The 20,426-nt window shown below is 40.5% G+C and overlaps 1 protein-coding gene across 1 annotated transcript in view; it reads right to left on the reverse strand.

The window, feature by feature from the left end:
- TMX4 (thioredoxin related transmembrane protein 4) overlaps positions 1–19,350 on the reverse strand; it is a 56,953-nt gene extending 37,603 nt beyond the window's left edge. Inside the window, exon 1 of the mRNA XM_049869968.1 lies at positions 18,954–19,350. Within this exon, the coding sequence (XP_049725925.1) occupies positions 18,954–19,132 (179 nt within the window). The 5' untranslated portion in view covers positions 19,133–19,350. The remainder of the gene's footprint in view (positions 1–18,953) is intronic.
- Between the last annotated feature and the right edge of the window lie 1,076 nt (positions 19,351–20,426).

Raw genomic sequence — 20,426 nt, forward strand, 5'->3', positions numbered from 1 at the left:
TATATCCCTCATGAATTTAGATGCAAAAATGCTCAACAAAATTCTAGCCAGTAGAATTCAACAGCATATCAAAAAAAATAATTCACCATGATCAAGTGGGGTTCATACCAGGTATGCAGGGATGGTTCAACATTAGAAAAATAATTAATGTAATCCATCATATAAATAAAACAAAAGGCAAGAATCACATGGTTTTATCAACTGATGCAGAAAAGGCATTTGGCAAAGTTCAACATCCATTCATGATAAAAACTCTCAGCAAAATAGAAGGAAAATTCCTCAACATAATAAAGGGCATTTATACAAAGCCAATAGCCAACATCACCCTAAATGGAGAGAGCCTGAAAAGCATTGCCCTTGAGATCGGGAACCAGACAAGGATGGTGTTTATCACCACTCTTACTTAACATTGTGCTGGAGATCCTAGCCAGGGCAATTAGGCTAGATAAGGAAATAAAGGGCATCCAGATTGGCAAAGAAGAAGTGAAAGTATCTCTATTTGCAGATGACATGATCTTATACACAGAAAACCCTAAGGAATTCTCAAGAAAACTAATGGAACAGTTCAGCAGAGCATCAGGATACAAGATAAACACACAAAAATCAGTTGGATTCCTCTACACCAACAAAAAGAACATCGAAGAGGAAATCACCAAATCAATACCATTTATAGTAGCCCCCAAGAAGATAAAATACTTAGGAATAAATCTTACTGGAGATGTAAAAGACTTATACAAATAAAAGTAAAAAACACTTCTGAAAGAAACCAAAAGAGACCTACAAAAGTGTGAAAACATACCTTGCTCATGGATAGGAACACTTAACATTATAAAAATATCTATTCTACCAAAAGTCATCTATAGATTTAATGCAATTCCAATCCAGATTCCAACTACATCTTTTAACGAGATGGAGAAACAAATCACCTACTTCATATGGAAGGGAAAGAAGCCGCAGATAAGTAAAGCATTACTGAAAAAGAAGGACAGAGTGGAAGGCCTCACTCTACCTGATTTTAAAACTGATTTTGGAACCTATTATACTACCACAGTAGTCAAAACAGCCTGGTACTGGTACAACAACAGACACATAGACCAAAGGAACAGAATTGAGCATCCAGACATAAATACAACCACATATGAACAGCTGATATTTGACAAAGGCCCCAAAGCAGTTAAATGGGGAAAAGACTGTCTTTTTAACAAATGGTGCTCGCATAACTGGATATCCATCTGCAAAAAAATGAAGTAAGGCCCATACCTCACACCATGCACAAAAACTAACTAAAAATGGGTCAAAGACCTAAGTATAAAATCTAAAACAATAAAGATCATGGAAGAAAAAATGCGGACAATGTTAGGAGCCCTAATACATGGCATAAACAGTATACAAAACATTACTAAAAATGCAGAAGAAAAACTAGATAACTGAGAGTTCCTAAAAGCCAAACACCTATGCTCATCCAAAGATTTCATCAAAAGAGTAAAAAGACTACCTACAGACTGGGAAAAAGATTTTAGCTACGACATTTCCAATCAGCACCTCACCTCTAAAATCTACATGACACTGCAAAAACTCAACTACAAAAAGACAACCCAATTTAAAAAATGGGCAAAAGATATGAACAGACACCTCACTAAAGAAAGCATTCAGATAGCTAACAGATACATGAGGAAATGCTCACGATCATTAGCCATTAGAGAAATGCAAACCAAAACTACAATGCGATTTCATCTCTCTCCAACAAGGCTGGCATTTAATCCAAAAAACACAAAATAATAAATGTTGGAGAGGCTGTGGAGAGACTGGAACACTTATACACTGCTGGTGGGAACGTAAAATGGTACAACTACTTTGGAAATGGATTTGGCACTTCCTTAAAAAGCTAGAAATAGAACTACCATACGATCCAGCAATCCCACTCCTTGGAATATATCCTAGAGAAATAAGAGTCTTTACACGAACAGATGTATGCACACCCATGTTCACTGCAGCACTGTTTACAACAGCAAAAAGATGGAAGCAACCAAGGTCCCCATCAACGGATGAATGGATAAATAAATTATGGTATATTCACACAATGGATAAAGAACAGTGATGAATCCGTGAAATGTTTCATAACATGGAGGAATCTGAAGGCATTATGCTGAGTGAAATTAGTCAGTTGCAAAAGGACAAATATTGTATACTACCACTATTATAAGAACTCCAGAAATAGTTTAAACAGAGAAGAAAACATTCTTTGATGGTTACGATAGGGGGAAGGGAGAGAAGGTGGGAGGGGATATTCACTAATTGGATAGTAGATAAGAACTACTTCAGGTGAAGGGAAAGACAACACACAATACAGGCGAGGTCAGCACAACTGGACTAAACAGAAAGCAAAGAAGTTTCCTGAATAAACTGAGTGCTTTGAAGGCCAGCATAGCAGGGGCGGGGGTTTCGGGACCATGGTTTCAGGGGACATCTAAGTCAATTGGCATAATAAAATCTATCAAGAAAACATTCTACATCCCACTTTGGAGAGTGGCATCTGGGGTCTTAGACACTAGCAAGCAGCCATCTAAGATGTATCAAGTGGTCTCAACCCATCTGGAGCAAAGGAGAATAAAGACCAAAGACACAGGGTAATTATGAGCCCAAGAGACAGAAAGGGCCACATAAACCAGAGACTACATTAGCCTGAGACCGGAAGAACTAGATGGTACCCAGCTACAATAGATGACTGCCCTGACAGGGAACACAACAGAGAACCCTTGAGGGAGCAGCAAAGCAGTGGGAGGCAGACCCCAAATTCTCATAAAAAGACCGCACTTAATGGTCTGACCGAGACTAGAAGGACCCCAGTAGTCCTGGCCCCCAGACCTTCTGTTGGCTCAGGACAGGAACCATTCCCAAAGCCAACTCTTCAGACAGGAATTGGACTGGACAATGGGATGGAGAGGGATGCTGGTGAGGAGTGAGCTTCTTGGATCAGGCGGACACTTGAGGCTATGTTGGCACGTTCTGTCTGGAGGGGAGATGAGAGGATAGAGGGGGTTAGAAGCTGGAGGAATGGACACAAAAAGAGAGACTGGAGGGAGGGAGCGGGCTGTCTCATTAGGGGGAGACCAATTGGGAGTATGTAGCAAGGTGTATATAAGTTTTTGTGTGAGAGACTGACTTGGTTTGTAAACTTTCACTTCAAAGCACAATAAAAATTAAAAAAAAAAAATCAAGACACATTGCATTGGGCAAATCTGCTGCAAAGGACCTCTTTAAATTGTTGAAAAGCCAAGGTGTCCCTTTGAGGACTGAGGTGTGCCTGACCCAGGTCACAGTATTTTCAATCTCCTCAGAGGTGTGTGAAAGCTAAACAATGAATAAGGAAAAAAGAAGAACTGATCTCTTTGAATTATGGTGTTGGTGAAGAATACGGCATATACCATGGACTGCCAGAAGAATGAACAAAACTGTCTCAGAAGAAGTACAGCCAGGGTGCTCCTTAAAAGCAAGAATGATGAGACTTTGTCTCATGTACTTTGGACATGTTAGCAGGAGGGACCAGTCCCTGGAGAAAGACATCGTGCTTGGTAGAGGGCTAGCAAAAGAGGCAGTAGGCAAACTTTAAAAAAAAAGAACATTTTATTATCAGATATACTTTAACAGGCAGTTTAGCTTACTGGATAAGAGTTCAGCCAGAGGAATCAGAAAGACCAACCACGTATTACCCATGTAAAGTCACTATGAGTCAGAATCGATCTAATGGCAAGGGGTTTGGTTATTCTTTTTTTCTGAAAAATCTTGGAAAAACTCTTCCATGGCCTAATAGTTGAAAACCTTACGCTAAAATCTTTTTCTCTAGAAGAGCATCCTAAGACATGTCATAAAATGTAGAGAAAAATTAGTAGCATTCTGAAAATCAAGACACCTGCTAGAGAGAGTGGAATTCATCAGAATTCTCTCCTTTCACTAGAATGAATGCTTCACAAAGTCAGCAAGTGCTGTAACCTTTGTGTCCAGAAAGGAGCTGGGCAGGTTCTAGGCCATAATATATATATATTTAATTAATTTTTATTAAGCTTCAAGTGAACATTTACCATTCCAATCATACCATTCCAATCAGTCTGTCACATGTAGGTTTACATACATCATACTCCCTTCTCCCACTTGCTCTCCCCCTATTGAGTCAGCCCTTTCAGTCTCTCGTTTCGTGCCAATTTTGCCATCTTCCCTCTCTCTCTATCTTCCCATCCCCCCTCCAGTCAAGAGTTGCCAACACACTCTCCAGTGTCCATCTAATTTAATTGGCTCAATCTTCATCAGCATCTCTCTCCCCACCGCTGACCAGTCCTTTTCATGCCTGATGATTTGTCTTCGGGGATGGTTCCTGTCCTGTGCCATCAGAAGTTCTGGGGAGCATTGTCTCTGGGATTCCTCTAGTCGCATTCATATCATTAGGTATGGTCTTTTTATGAGAATTTGGGGTCTGTATTCCATTGGCCTCCTGCTCCCTCAGGAGTTGACTGTTGTGCTCCCTAGCAGGGCAGACATCGATTGTGGCCGGGCACCAACTAGTTCTTCTGGTCTCAGGATAATGTAGGTCTCTGGTTCATGTGGCCCTTTCTGTCTCTTGGGTTCTTAGTTGTCGTGTGGCCTTGGTGTTCTTCCTTTGCATTTGCTCCAGGTGAGTTGAGACCAATTGATGTATCTTAGATGGCCGCTTGTTGGCATTTAGGACCCCAGGCGCCACAATTCAAAGTGGGATGCAGAATGTTTTCATAGTAGAATTATTTTGCCCGTTGACTTAGAAGTCTCCTCAAACCATGTTCCCCAGACCCCAGCCCCTGCTCCGCTGACCTTTGAAGCTTTCATTTTATCCCGGAAACCTCTTTGCTTTTAGTCCAGTCCAATTAGGCTGACCTTCCTTGTATTGTGTCTTGTCTTTCCCTTCACCCAAAGCAGTTCTTATCTACTGATTGATCAATAAAAAACCCTTTCCCTCCCTCCCTCCCTTCCCACTTTGTAACCACAAAAGTATGTGTTCTTCTCCGTTTTTTCTATTTCTCAAGATCTTATAATAGTGGTCTTATACAATATTTGTCCTTTTGCCTCTGACTCATTTCGCTCAGCATAATGTCTTCCAGATTCCTCCATGTTATGAAATGTTTCAGAGATTCGTCACTGTTCTTTATCGATGCGTAGTATTCCATTGTGTGAATATACCACAATTTATTTACCCATTCATCCATTGACGGACATCTTGGTTGCTTCCAGCTTTTTGCTATTGTAAACAGAGCTGCAATAAACATGGGTGTGCATATATCTGTTTGTGTGAAGGCTCTTGTATCTCTAGGGTATATTCCGAGGAGTGGGATTTCTGGGTTGTATGGTAGTTCTATTTCTAACTGTTTAAGATAACGCCAGATGCATTTCCAAAGTGGTTGTACCATTTTACAATCCCACCAGCAGTGTATGAGAGTTCCAATCTCTCCGCAGCCTCTCCAACATTTATTATTTTGTGTTTTTTGGATTAAGGCCTGTCTAGTTGGTGTGAGATGGAATTGCATTGTAGTTTTAATTTGCATTTCTCTAATGGCTAATGATCGGGAGCATTTTCTCATGTATCTGTTGGCTGCCTGAATATCTTCTTTAGTGAAATGTGTGTTCATATCCTTTGCCCACTTCTTGATTGGGTTGCTTGTCTTTTTGTGGTTGAGTTTTGACAGAATCATGTAGATTTTAGAGATCAGGCACTGGTCTGAGATGTCATAGCTGAATATTCTTTCCCAGTCTGTAGGTAGTCTTTTTACTCTTTTGGTGAAGTCTTTAGATGAGCATAGGTGTTTGATTTTTAGGAGCTCCCAGTTATCTGGTTTCTCTTCATCATTTTTGGTAATGTTTTGTATTCTGTTTATGCCCTGTATTAGGGCTCCAAGGGTTGATCCTATTTTTTCTTCCATGATCTTTATCGTTTTGGTCTTTATGTTTAGGTCTTTGATCCACTTGGAGTTAGTTTTTGTGCATGGTGTGAGGTATGGGTCCTGTTTCATTTTTTTGCAAATGGATATCCAGTTATGCCAGCACCATTTGTTAAAAAGACTATCATTTCCCCAATTGACTGACACTGGTCCTTCGTCAAATATCAGCTGCTCATACATGGATGGATTTATATCTGGGTTCTCAATTCTGTTCCATTGGTCTATGTGCCTGTTGTTGTACCAGTACCAGGCTGTTTTGACTACTGTAGCTGTATAATAGGTTCTGAAATCAGGTAGAGTGAGGCCTCCCACTTTCTTCTTCTTTTTCAGTAATGCTTTGCTTGTCCGGGGGTTCTTTCCCTTCCATATGAAATTAGTGATTTGTTTCTCTATCCCCTTAAAATATGACATTGGTATTTGGATTGGAAGTGCATTATATGTATAGATGGCTTTTGGTAGAATAGACATTTTTACTATGTTAAGTCTTCCTATCCATGAGCAGGGTATGTTCTTCCACTTAAGTATGTCCTTTTGAATTTCTTGTAGCAGAGTTTTATAGTTTTCTTTGTATAGGTCTTTTACATCCTTGGTAAGATTTATTCCTAAGTATTTTATCTTCTTGGGGGCTACTGTGAATGGTATTGATTTGGTTATTTCCTCTTCGGTGTTCTTTTTGTTGATGTAGAGGAATCCAAGTGATTTTTGTATGTTTATTTTATAACCTGAGACTCTTCCAAACTCTTCTATTAGTTTCAGTAGTTTTCTGGAGGATTCCTTAGGGTTTTCCATGTATACGATCATGTCATCTGCAAATAGTGATAGCTTTACTTCCTCCTTGCCAATCTGGATACCCTTTATTTCTTTGTCTAGCCTAATTGCCCTGGCTAGGACTTCAAGTACAATGTTGAATAAGAGTGGTGATAAAGGGCATCCTTGTCTGGTTCCCGTTCTCAGGGGAAATGCTTTCAGGTGCTCTCCATTTAGAGTGATATTGGCTGTTGGCTTTGCATAGATGCCCTTTATTATGTTAAGGAGTTTTCCTTCAATTCCTATTTTGGTAAGAGTTTTTATCATAAATGGGTTTTGAACTTTGTCAAATGCCTTTTCTACATCTATTGATAAGATCATGTGGTTTTTATCTTTTGTTTTATTTATGTGATGGATTACATTAATGGTTTTTCTGATATTAAACCAGCCTTGCATACCTGGTATAAATCCCACTTGATCAGGGTGAATTATTTTTTTGATGTGTTGTTGGATTCTATTGGCTAGAATTTTGTTGAGGATTTTTGCATCTATGTTCATGAGGGATATAGGTCTAAAATTTTCTTTTTTTGTAATGTCTTTACCTGGTTTTGGTATCAGGGAGATGGTAGCTTCATAGAATGAGTTGGGTAGTATTCCGTCTTCTTCTATGCTTTGAAATACCTTCAGTAGTAGTGGTGTTAAGTCTTCTCTGAAGGTTTGGTAGAACTCTGCAGTGAAGCCGTCCGGGCCAGGACTTTTTTTTGTTGGAAGTTTTTTGATTATCATTTCAATCTCTTTTTTTGTTATGGGTCTATTTAGTTGTTCTACTTCTGAATGTGTTAGTTTAGGTAGGTAGTATTTTTCTAAGAATTTATCCATTTCTTCTAGGTTTTCAAATTTGTTAGAGTACAATTTTTCGTAGTAATCTGAAATGATTCTTTTAATTTCATTTGGCTCTGTTGTGATGTGGTCCTTCTCGTTTCTTATTCAGGTTATTTGTTTCCTTTCCTGTTTTTCTTTAGTCAGTCTAGCCAATGGTTTATCAATTTTGTTAATTTTTTCAAAGAACCAGCTTTTGGCTTTGTTAATTTTTTCAATTGTTGTTCTGTTCTCTTTCTCATTTAGTTCAGCTCTAATTTTTATTATTTGTTTTCTTCTGGTGCCTGATGGGTTCTTTTGTTGCTCACTTTCTATTTGTTCAAGTTGTCGGGACAGTTCTCTGATTTTGGCTCTTTCTTCTTTTTGTATGTGTGCATTTATCGATATAAATTGGCCTCTGAGCATTGCTTTTGCTGTGTCCCAGAGGTTTTGATAGGAAGTATTTTCATTCTCGTTGCTTTCTAAGAATTTCCTTATTCCCTTCTTGATGTCTTGTATAACCCAGTCTTTTTTCAGTAGGGTATTGTTCATTTTCCAAGTATTTGATTTCTTTTCCCCCAGTTTTTCTGTTATTGATTTCTAGCTTCATTGCCTTGTGGTCTGAGAAGATGCTTTGTAATATTTCGATGTTTTGGATTCTGGAAAGATTTGTTTTATGACCTAATATGTGGTCTATTCTAGAGCATGTTCCACGTGCACTAGAAAAAAAAGTATATTTTGCAGCAGTTGGGTGGAGAGTTCTGTATAAGTCTATGAGGTCAAGTTGGTTGATTGTTGTAAGTAGGTCTTCCGTGTCTCTATTGAGCTTCTTACTGGACGTCCTGTCCTTTTCCGAAAGTGGTGTGTCAAAGTCCCCTACTATAAATGTGGAGGTGTCTATCTCGCTTTTCAATTCTGTTAAAATTTGATTTATGTATCTTGCAGCCCTGTCATTGGGTGCGTAAATATTTAATATGGTTATATCTTCCTGATCAATTGTCCCTTTTATCATTATATAGTGTCCTTCTTTATCCTTTGTGGTGGATTTAAGTCTAAAGTCTATTTTGTCAGAAATTAATATTGCTACTCCTCTTCTTTTGTGCTTATTGTTTGCTTGATATATTTTTTTCCATCCTTTGAGTTTTAGTTTGTTTGTGTCTCTAAGTCTAAGGTGTGTCTCTTGTAGGCAGCATATAGATGGGTCATGTTTCTTTATCCAGTCTGTGACTCTCTGTCTCTTTATTGGTGCATTTAGTCCATTTACATTCAGCGTAATTATAGATAAATAAGTTTTTAGTGCTGTCATTTTGATGCCTTTTCATGTGTGTTGTTGGCCTTTTCATTTTTCCACATACTTTTTTGTGCTGAGACTTTTTTCTTAGTAGATTGTGAGATCCCCATTTTCATAATGTTTAACTTTATGTTTGTTGAGTCATTACGTTTTTCTTGAGTTATGGAATTGATATTCCTGTTTGTGGTTACCTTATTATTTACCCCTATTTTTCTAAGTAAAAACCTAACTTGTATCGTTCTATATCGCCTTGTATCACTCTCCATCTGGCAGTTCAATGTCTCCCATATTTAGTCCCTCTTTTTGATTATTGTGATCGTTTATCTATTGATTTCCATGATTTCCTGTTATGTGTATTATTTTGTTTATTTATTTTTTAGAATTAATCTTACTTTGTTTGTTTTTGTGCTTTCCCTATTTGAGTTGCGTTGATATCAGGACCTTCTGTTTTGTGAACTTGTATTGTGCTGGTACCTGATATTATTGGTCATCAGGCCAAACAATCTACTTAAGCATTTCTTGCAGTCTTGGTTTAGTTTTTGCAAATTCTCTAAACTTGTGTTTATCTGTAAATATCTTAATTTCGCCTTCATATTTCAGAGAGAGTTTTGCTGGATATATGATCCTTGGTTGGCAGTTTTTCTCCTTCAGTGCTCTGTATATGTCGTCCCATTCCCTTCTTACTTGCATGGTTTCTGCTGAGTAGTCTGAACTTATTCTTATTGATTCTCCCTTGAAGGAAACCTTTCTTTTCTCCCTGGCTGCTTTTAAAATTTTCTGTTTGTCTTTGGTTTTGGCAAGTTTGATGATGATATGTCTTGGTGTTTTTCTTTTTGGATCAATCTTAAATGGGGTTCGATGAGCATCTTGGATAGATATCCTTTCGTCTTTCATGATGTCAGGGAAGTTTTCTGTCAGGAGTTCTTCAACTATTTTCTCTGTGTTTTCTGTCCCCCTCCCTGTTCTGGGACTCCAGTTACTCGCAAGTTATCCTTCTTGATAGAGTCCCACATGATTCTTAGGGTTTCTTCATTTTTTTTAATTCTTTTATCTGATTTTTTTTCAGCTACGTTGGAGTTGATTCCCTGGTCCTCCAGAAGTCCCAGTCTACATTCTAATTGCTCGACTCTGCTCCTCTGACTTTCTATTGCGTTGTCTAATTCTGCAATTTTATTATTAATGTTTTGGATTTCTACATGCTGTCTCTCTATGGATTCTTGAAACTTATTAATTTTTCCACTATGTTTTTGAATAACCTTTTTGAGTTCTTCAACAGTTTTATCAGTGTGTTCCTTGGCTTTTTCTGCAGTTAGCCTAATTTCATTTGTGATATCTTTAAGCTTTCTGTAAATTAGTTTTTTATATTCTGTATCTGATAATTCCAGGATTGTATCTTCATTTGGGAAAGATTTTGATTCTTTTGTTTGGGGGGTTGGAGAAGCTGTCATGGTCTGTTTCTTTATGTGGTTTGATATGGACTGCTGTCTCCGAGCCATCACTGGGAAACTAGATTTTCCTGGTAATCAGCTAAAAAAAAATGCAGTCAGATCCCTATCTGAAATCTCCTTCTGGCTCAGGGTATTCGGATGTTAATGGAGCGGCCTGGGGAGGGTGGGGGAGGGATCAGAGAGCTAGGCGTGTAGCACCACAGAATATAGAGCTGATCCCCGCGTTCACACTCCGCCCCCGTCCGCCAGAATCCCGGCAGGACGGCTCCCCGGCCGGGACGCTGCTCTCCCCACTCCAAGACCAGTTACTTCCTCCCGGGGATTTCTCCCTCCAGTGCACCACACCACTCGCGCGAACTGGGTGGGCGTGGCCCTCACGAACAGCTGGGCTCGCCCCCGGCGTCTATTCAGGGGAATGCGCTCACACCCCGCCCACTCTCGCCAAGATCCCAGCGGGACAGCTCCCCGGCTGGGACGCTGCTCTCCCCGCTCCAAGACCAGTCACTTCCTCCCAGGGATTTCTCCCTCCGGTGCGCCACACCGCTCGCGCGAACTGGGTGGACGTGGCCCTCACGAACGTCTGGGCGCCCCCCCCGGGGTCGCTTTAGGGAAATATAGGTGATCCCCACGCTCGCGCCTCGCCCGCCTCCCGCCAAACTCCCGGCGGGACGGCTCCCCGGCTGGGACGCTGCTCTCCCCGCTCCAAGATCAGTCACCGCCTCCCGGGTGTTTCTCCCACTGGCTGCGCCGCTACGCCGCCCGCGCCAACCAGCTAGAGTCCCTCCCGGGATGGGTTCGGAGGGGGTAGGGCTGGGCCCGTTGTCTGTGCCGTCTGCCCCCCTGGGCTCTGCCCCAGCCCGGGCTCTGAAGGTCACCTGCCTGGTACGCTGGCTCTTAGTTCTGAAAACGATCGCTGTCTGCCCGTATTTGCTCGTTCTCCGTCTCTAAGTCTGTGTTTGTTGTTCAGAGTTCGTAGATTGTTATATATGTGATCGATTCACTTGTTTTTTCGAGTCTTTGTTGCAAGAGGGATCCGCGGTAGCGTCCACCTAGTCCGCCATCTTGGCCCCGCCTCACTAGGCCATAATATTTATTGCACCAATGAACTAACGGGAGATGCCAGTGGTTACCCTAAGTATCTAAGAAAATATTTACAGATGTTTCCTTCAGTGTTATATTTGAAGAAGCTCTTAATTAAAGAACCAAATAAATCCTATTATTCATTTATTCAAAAAGTATTTATTGAACACCTACTACTTAACAGTTACTGAGGCTCTGGAGATAAACAGGAAGAAGAAAAATCTTGTTTCTCTACTTAAAAGCTTATAGGCTAGTGAGAAACCAGACAAAAACCTAGTACCCAAAAAAGAAATAAATTTATAATTACAAGTTGTGATAACGGTCAAGCTAGATACAAATGGTATGTTCCGCAACTGATCATGGAGATGGGGCAGAACTAGCCAGGCCATTTTTTTTTGTTGTGCTTGAGTCTGGGTCCAACTCGACAACAGCTAAGGACAACAATGGATACAACCAAGGCACAGTGAAAAAGAATTTTCCTGGAGATGTGGGATGCAGGGGTGTAGTGGAGGCAGGGTACCTATTTGGGTGGTGAGGAGTATCGGGAATGAGTATGTACAAATAGTGTACTTCATTAATTAGCAGAAACTACTGCAGTGGTGGACAGGCAGAGTCCATTCCTTCAATGCTTAATACCTCCATCCTTTCCCTCTTACGATGAGTGGAAAAACATAGCTTCCAACCCCTCAGTCCTACGGGCAAGGGGAGCATTTCCCCTTCCCACCTGATCTTCAGGAACAAGACCTCTCTTCAGATGAGTCATGCTGCTGATCAGCTATGAGCTTAAGCAGGAAGAAGCCAGGCTCTGTGTCCTTCCCCCAGTCTCCACCACTACCAAGCTACCCTCCCAAGGCTGCATCCCACACTGCAAGCTCAGGCCTGTGTTCTAGTTCTGGACTTGCCCACCACTTACTAAGGGCTTGGCCTTGGCCAAAACCTTAACTCTTTCAAACTTTCATCTCTAGTTAGACATCAGGTGATGGCAGAAAGCCTCATGAATTTCTCTAGGCCATCTAGGTTTTAGTAATATCTTTGCAGTACTCTTCTTATACCTGGCAACCATTATCTTAACTTGCCAATGTCTGGTAGTTACAATATCTTGCAGTTTAATAGACTGCAGGGATTGTCTCTTACACATAAATTAATCCTTCTTTGATTTAAGAGCCTTTAAGAGGAATTAGCACCTTTACAGTCATGTAAATTATGTTAATAAAAATAATGATAATACTGTACCGACTGCTGGGATGATCAAGTCAGACAGCATCTGGAACAAGCATGACAGCAATTTAAGTCCCTACTGCGGTTGTACTAATGATGATGATGGTGATGATGATGCAGGTGGGGTGAATGCCAAGGTTTCCTCAGGCTTTATACACTTTGAGGAAACATTCTAAAAGCAAATTCTTCTGTGTTGGTTTATAAGCTCCTCTTTTGCAAGTTTTAAATAAGGAGCCCTGGTGGCATAGTAGTTAAGTGCTGGGCTGCTAACTGAAAGGTTGGTGTTTCGAATTCACTAGTCACTTCACTGGAGAAAGATGTAGTAATCTGCTTCCTTAAAAGATTTCAGCCTTGAAAATCATAAGGGGCAGTTCTATTCTGTCGTATAGGGTTGCTAGGAGTCAGAATTAACTCCAAGATACCCAAAAACCCAAGACAATGGGTCGGTTTTTGGACAATACCCAGGGCAGAGGTTCTCAATCAGAGGCATCTGGGAATGTGCATGGCGTGGGGGTGCAGGGAGGCAGGGAAGGGGACCTTTTTTTTTTTTAATGTCACATAACTGAGAATACTAGTAGAACTTAAGGGCAGAGGCCAAGGATGCTAAATATTCTGCAATATGTGGGCCATCTCCACGCACCAAGGAACCATCCAGCCCTACAGCACCCAGTTGTGAACCATTGATGAATGTCTGAAAAAGAGGAAGAATTCAGCAAGCATTTGCTAAATAAATGACTGTTACTTATACTATTCATTTCCTTCAGAAAACAGCAGACTACCAGTCCCTGGAGGTGAAGGGTTGTGGCTTGTTTATTGTCTCCCAGGCCCCTGACATTGAACCTGACACATAAAAAATATTTAATTACTATTCTTTTTTTTTTAACATTCAATCAAGACAATCCATTAAACAGCAAGACAGTATAACTACCTGGCATGGGCAAATTAAGGCAATGCTGTTCAACATGTTCTTTCCAGGTATAAGAAGAATACTAGGAAGACATTATTAGAACCTAAATGCCCTAGGGAAATTCTCGGGGTTTTCTTCCATTACCAAACACCTAATGTCAATTTAGAAATGTGATCATCACAAGAACAAAGTCTGAAAAAAGTGGTGCTTTATAAAGATTTATATGCTTTACAGAAACCAAAAAAACCCATTACCATCAAGTAGATTCCAACCCATAACAACCCTATCTATATGCTTTACAGAAGGCAACTTATTTTAACCCAACAGACATGTTTTTCCTTTGGATATCAGTTTAAAAGTAGGCAGTCCAAAAGTAAGCTACTTGTAGATCTACTTAGTCTTTTGGGAAAGAAAGTCAGTGGAACAGTTCATAAACTGTATCATATTGCATGCTTTTGTGTTCCAAAAGAACAAAAGCAGTATTCTCAAGGATTGATATAATGCAAGCAAAACAAGTTTTTAAACTAGAAAAAGGTTGCAAAGCAACTGAATGAAGGGCAGAGTGAAACATCAGAAAGTGAGAAAGCATCAGAAGGCATTTTAAAAATTAGATTATTTTCCCTAACTCAGACAAAGGTCAAAGTCTGCATCAGAGGTCAAGGGAAAATAACACAGCAAGTCAACTATAGTGACTCGGCAGAATTAGAGGTAAAAATTATAAAACAATATGTGAAAGCAGACAAAAAGAGAAAAACTGAGTATACAATAAGCCCAAAGCATTAAAGAAAATGTAAGCCGGTAACGGATATTTTTCAGATTTTATAAAAGGTATAGGAATGGTGCATTACCACAAATATATTTTAACTGATATTCCTTCATAACAGAGAAGAACTTTTTTTAAAACTGAAAATTCAATTGCATGGATCCAAAAAAATTGACTGACAAAGAATATAAAACAAATGAAATTTTGTAACAGGAGCTTTTTATGTCTCAGAGCCACCAAACGTTGCTAGGTTCTTAAAAACGAATTGAAGTATCAATGCCAGTATAACCAGGAATTGCATTATAGAAGCTTTGTATGAAGTGGAATAGGAAAGAAAAATTCTCAGAAGAAAGGTACCATATAATCAAATGAACAAATAATGAACTTGCATCTGAAAACCCATCGTTCAAAGCAGCATCAAATGTATAATACAGCTCAAGACGACTGGAACAGAAGAGAGACTCTTCAATATGATTCACAGTGTATATGAAAAGCCAACAGCCAACATTATATTTAATGGAGAAAGATTGAGAGCTTTCCCCTAGAAACTAGGAATAAGACAAGGGTACCTGCTCTTGCTACTTCTATTAAATATGTTTTATAAGTCCTAGCCAGAGCAATAAGACAAGAAACAAAAGGTATCCAGATATAAAAAGATGCAATGCATAGATTCAATGCAATCTTAATCAAAATTTCAACAGCCTTCTTTACAGAAATGGAAAAACCAATCCCCCACTTTCTACGGAATGACAAGAGTCTCCAAATAGCGAAAGAAATGTTGAAAGAGAAGAGCAAAGAGGAGGACTCACATTTCCTGATTTTCAAGCATATTATACAGCTATAGTAATCAAAACAGTCTGGTACTGGTATAGTAACAGACACACAGACCAGTGTAATCGAAACAATAATCCAGAAATAAACCCACACATTTATGGTCAACTGATTTTTGACAAGGGTGCTAAGTCCATTTGATGGGGAAAAAAAAGTCTCTTCAATAAATGGTGTTGGGAAAATTAGATCTCCACATTCAGAAAAATAAAACAGGATCCATGCCTCACACCGTATACAAAAACAAATTCAAAATGGATTAAAGACCTAAACGTGAAAACTAAAAACAAAATTCTAAGAAGCAAATGCAAGGACAAGGCTCTGGGGCCTAGCTTTTAGCAATGGATTATCTAATATACTAACAAAAGCACAAATAGCAAAAGACAAAATAAATAAATGGGACCTCATAAAAATTAAAAACTTTCGTTCATCAAAAGACTTCACCAAAATAGTTAAAAGAAGAGCTACTCTCTGGAAGAGTATCTTTGAAACCATATATCCAATAAGAATCTAATAACCAAAATATATATAAATCTTCAACAACTTAACAACAAAAAGACAATCCAATCATAAAATGGGCAACGGACTTGAATAGACATCTCACCAAAGAAGACATTCAAATGGCCACCAAACACATGAAACTATGCTCGGTGTCATTAGCCATCATAGAGATGCAAATCAAAACCACAATGAGATGCCATTTCATTCCTACTAGGCTAGGCTAGCTAAGATCAAAAAAAAAGAAAAAAAAAAAAAAAGTTGGTCAGAATGTGGGGAAACTGCAACTCTTATCCATTGCTGGTGGGAATGCAAAAGGGTACAGCCATTGAGGAAAACTCAGGAGGCAGTCAGTTCATTTTAATGGGGAGGAACAACTTGAAAAAGGAGGGTGAGAATGGTGCACACCTTAAAGAATGTAATCAGCGTTACTGAACTGTACAAGAAGAAATTGTCAAATTGGTGTATGTTCTGCTGTGTATATTCATTCTCAACAACAATAAAATAAATCACTAAAAAAAAAAGTAACGACCATTTTTAGCTCACAGGCCATACAGAAACGGGTAGGGGGTCAGGCTGGGCCACCTGTGAGCTATTAATTTTCCAACCCTAGCCCTAAATATATATTCCTTTTGACACCTATTGTTGGCAATTAGGTAACTTGTACTTCATTATTAAGTAAGGAAAATAATACAGAATTTGCGTAAGGCCTTGTCTAAACTGCTGGTGTACAAATTTCCAGACAAAATTTTAAGAATTACTCATGTCAAAATTAACTATACTGCTAGAGAAAAAAAAATTAACACAGCTATCAGAAAGCCTCCTAATTTAGTACTTCTTTCCAGTTGCTGACAAGTTGATTCCAACTCACGGTGACTCCCTGTGTGTCAGAATAGAACTGCACTCCACAGGGTTCTCCATGGCTGATTTTTCAGAAGCAGATTACCAGGCCTTTCTTCTGAGATGCTGCTGGGTAGACTGGAACCTCCAATCTTTACGTCAGCAGCCAAGTGCATTAATTGTCTGGACCACCCAGGGACTCCAACTTGCTTCTTTAGAGAAATACGCCGAGTGGATCCCTAATAGACTCCACTGATTATGACCATCTCACCTGAACAAAGTATTAGCACGGATGTTAGTATTAATACATTTCTTTTTCTATTACATGCATCAGAAAACAAACAAACTGATGGCCTATTGGCTGCCTGGATGAATTCCTAGAAAGGTACAGCAGGCATATAGTGGCACTAAGGATATAACGAGTTTATATTTTTTACAGTGTTAGATTTTTCCGAGGAAGGAGAGGACATTAGCATCTAATAATACAGAAAACTAAACCACAAGTAGACAGGAGCCACAGTAATCCCTCAGAACGAATACTTAAACTCTGGTATACAAAAGGAAGTTATATTCACTGGCTTCAATCCTATTTCCTTTCCAGGATCACTTCATATTGATCTATTCTGAAATGTACTCCATGAAAACAGAACTTCCACTAAAACGATCTCAAATGTCTACACAACTTACTTTTGGGTCACAAGACTCATCATGCTTCCCAGCCCAAGTATATTGCATACAACTGGACACATGGCAAGCTTAGAACCATTGGTTAGTACATCAAGGCTTGTATGAGGAAGTAAAATTTGAAGGGTTAATATGGCCAAACACAGGAATTGATGGCTGTGGCTCGCTTATATTCATCTGGATTTTAGCAATTTTAGTTCTTCTACTTAAAAAAAAAAAAGCTATTCCAAAAGGAACCATGAAGGAAGTGACACCATTAGGCATGAGGAGTCCATTCTGGCTTTGATCTTCATCATGTATGTACACAAACTCAGCTTTTACCAGAAAAACTGACAACATCTAAAAAAGTCCATTGTGTAAGCATGTACTGAAAAACAGTTTCTATACTATTAGCTGAAAGAACACGTAACTTCTCTAAAGCTCTTACATTATAAACAGTCCTAACATAGGAGTCCTAACATAGAGCTCCATTGACTTTAAAGCTATTTCTCTCTTAAATGAAAAATGGCCTCCTCATCTCCCCCACAGTATAACTGTTTAATAAGTGTTTCCTGATCTCAATAATTTATAATGCTCCCAGGGGTATTCTCCTTTGAGGTCTAAACATCCCCTTCTTTGTAACCAAAATGGTCAATGCATATTTGAGGGGGTGACTGCACTATCTTCTCTGAACAATGTCATCTGCTGGGTGACTTATAACCTCTGGCCCTGATCTCACACTGAGAATTTCACTCCATAAGCCTCTGCTTGCAACCTATTTCCAGGCCATGTTCTTCACCATCTAAACTGAAAGAGTCAAAGTTTGGTTTTGAACAAATAAAGGACATATACAAGTCTGTGTCTATGTTCTCAACATACAATTAACTACCAAATATTAATGATCAACCATGTATACTGCCTGAAACCTCAGGCTAAAGAAATATGGTCTCTGTTATTATTTTTCAAGGAAAATGAAAAATGTCTGTCAAGCCTACTGAGGAAACATTTTCCCACTGTCAACTTCAAGCCTGCTTTCAAATATCATTTCCTTCCTCGAAGAAGTTAATTTTAAGTTACATTTAACAAATTCCTTGCCTTCTCCTTACTCAAAATTATATTTTCTCACCTCCATCAGGCAAAAATACTATCCACCATTTACCTTCTATTAAAGACGCAATTTATTGATGTTTATGACACTGCCACAACTAAGCTATGATAAAAAAAAAAAAAAGGCATTGCTGTTGAGTCGATTCTGATTCATAGCGACCCTACCCAGAAAGTCCTACCTCTAGAAAATATCAACATTTGTATAAAAATCTTGCTGAAAACTTAAGACGCACCCAGCTTTCTGATTCATTCTTACAATGGTTTCTCAGGGTCTTCAAAATGAAGAAGAGCATGGCCCTTTGTACAAACTGGTCTGCCCTTCATCGTGCAGCTGTCCATTATTCGTTGTACAAATACCCTGCCTGGTCCACGCTAGGTATTTACAATCTACATACACGTCACCGAGTAACTGCCCCTTCTCCCCTGCATACACACGTGTATCAAAAGCACACGATTTTTCTTGCAGATTTTCTACCTCCTCGCTCTTGGGAAGGTGCTCACTCCACCCCTGAAACACTCCCACAAAGCTGGGGGAAGGCGGATGTTGCTCTTAACCCCCAGCTGTCAACGCAGAGGGCCGCGCGCATGCGCAGCGCGAGCGGCCCGGCGCCGACGCCACAGGTTGTTTGCGCCGCGGGTTCGAGGACCGAGGTCGATCTTGCAGGCAGTCGCGTATGAGGAGCGGCCCGCGCGCGTTTGGGAGGGTGGCGCCCGGGAGAATGGCGGGGCGTGTGGGCACACTCACAATTTCAGCATCCACTCCCCCTCCATCACCAGCGTCCAGTTGGAGGCGGTCATGGGCTGCACCAGGCTGCGCTCGGCCGGCAGCGCGGCCTGTTCGGGTTCGGCCGCCGCCGCCACCACCGCTGCGGACAGGACGGCCAGGAGCACCGTCGGCAGCGGGCCGCAACGCCCGCCCGCCATGTTGGCTCCTCGACAGGGGGTGTGGGGGAAAGAAAGCAGCGGGGCCGGCAGCTTCGTCCGCCTGCCAGTGCCCAGGCCCTCCCGACCGGGCCTTCCGAGGAGGTCACAGGAGAAGCTAGGCCGGTGCGCCCCGCCTCCGCCCGCTCGCGCTCACAGGACCCGCTCCAGACACCGGCGCCGACACCGCCTCTTATCGGCCCGGGCCCTCCGAGGCCACGCCCCTTCGCGCCTTGCCCTGCCGTTGCCCCGGGTGTCGGTTGCCTGGCAACGGCCGCCCCTCCACTCGCCCCCCCCGCCGCCACGCTGAAAATAAACAGGTGACCCAATGGCATTAGGTTAGAACGTGCGCCACTGCTGCCCAGGCTCCCGTAGAGGGGTTGGCGCATGTGGGTTTTCCTGAAGAGAAACATGGCCGGTAACTAAAAAATTCATGCCCACTTCGGTGGCAGCAAACGTAAGAGCAATGGACAGCAAAGTAGACGATTGAAGAATGGAATGATATGGTGGCATCTCTTGCTGACAGGGAGAGGAAAATTTAAGTGTCCTTTGCATATGTATATTGAAGCATTCCTGCCTAATTTGAGGTAATGGTGAAATTAGACTATGCAATTCTATTTTTTACCAAAAAAAATGAATTTTAATTTCATAAAAACTCTTAAAACCTGGGTACTAACAGGTAAAATTAGTCTGTTAAGAAGAATACAGTCAGTTGCAATAAATTAATCTCAGACTTCTATGGGTATAGTTTGTCAGCTCTAAAATAAGAGTTGCCTTAAATGATTTGCAAATCTCTTTCCAGAAACACATTTGATAATCTGTGCCTTGGGACTGCTGCACCCTTAGTATGCAAGACTGAATTACAACTAGCGGGTGGGTGAGCTGTTTCAAAGTGTGCGTCACAAGCATTTACTAGGTGTTTAAAGCGTAAAACTAGATAATGTGGTCAATATCTCATGAAAAAAAAACGTGATTTCTGACCTGGCCTTAAAACTAAGAGAGCTATACTATTAAAGGCACTGCAGGGCACATGAAATCAATCTCCAGTCAATATTTATAAGCAAAAAAAAATTGATTTGGGCTACACGGAAGATCTTGCCTGATAAGGTATTCATTATCAAACCAAAAAAAAACGTTGCTGTCAATTCCAATTCATAGCAACCCTATAGGATAAAGTAGAACTTTAGTACTAGTTAAAACTTAGGTGGGCCCAACCAAAAACCAAAACCCCCAAACCGTTGCCATCCTGTGTATTCCAACTCATAGCGACCCTATGGGACAGAGTAGAACTGCCCCA

Source organism: Elephas maximus, chromosome 25 (genome assembly GCF_024166365.1).
Source record: "Elephas maximus indicus isolate mEleMax1 chromosome 25, mEleMax1 primary haplotype, whole genome shotgun sequence".
Lineage (NCBI taxonomy): Eukaryota > Metazoa > Chordata > Mammalia > Proboscidea > Elephantidae > Elephas > Elephas maximus.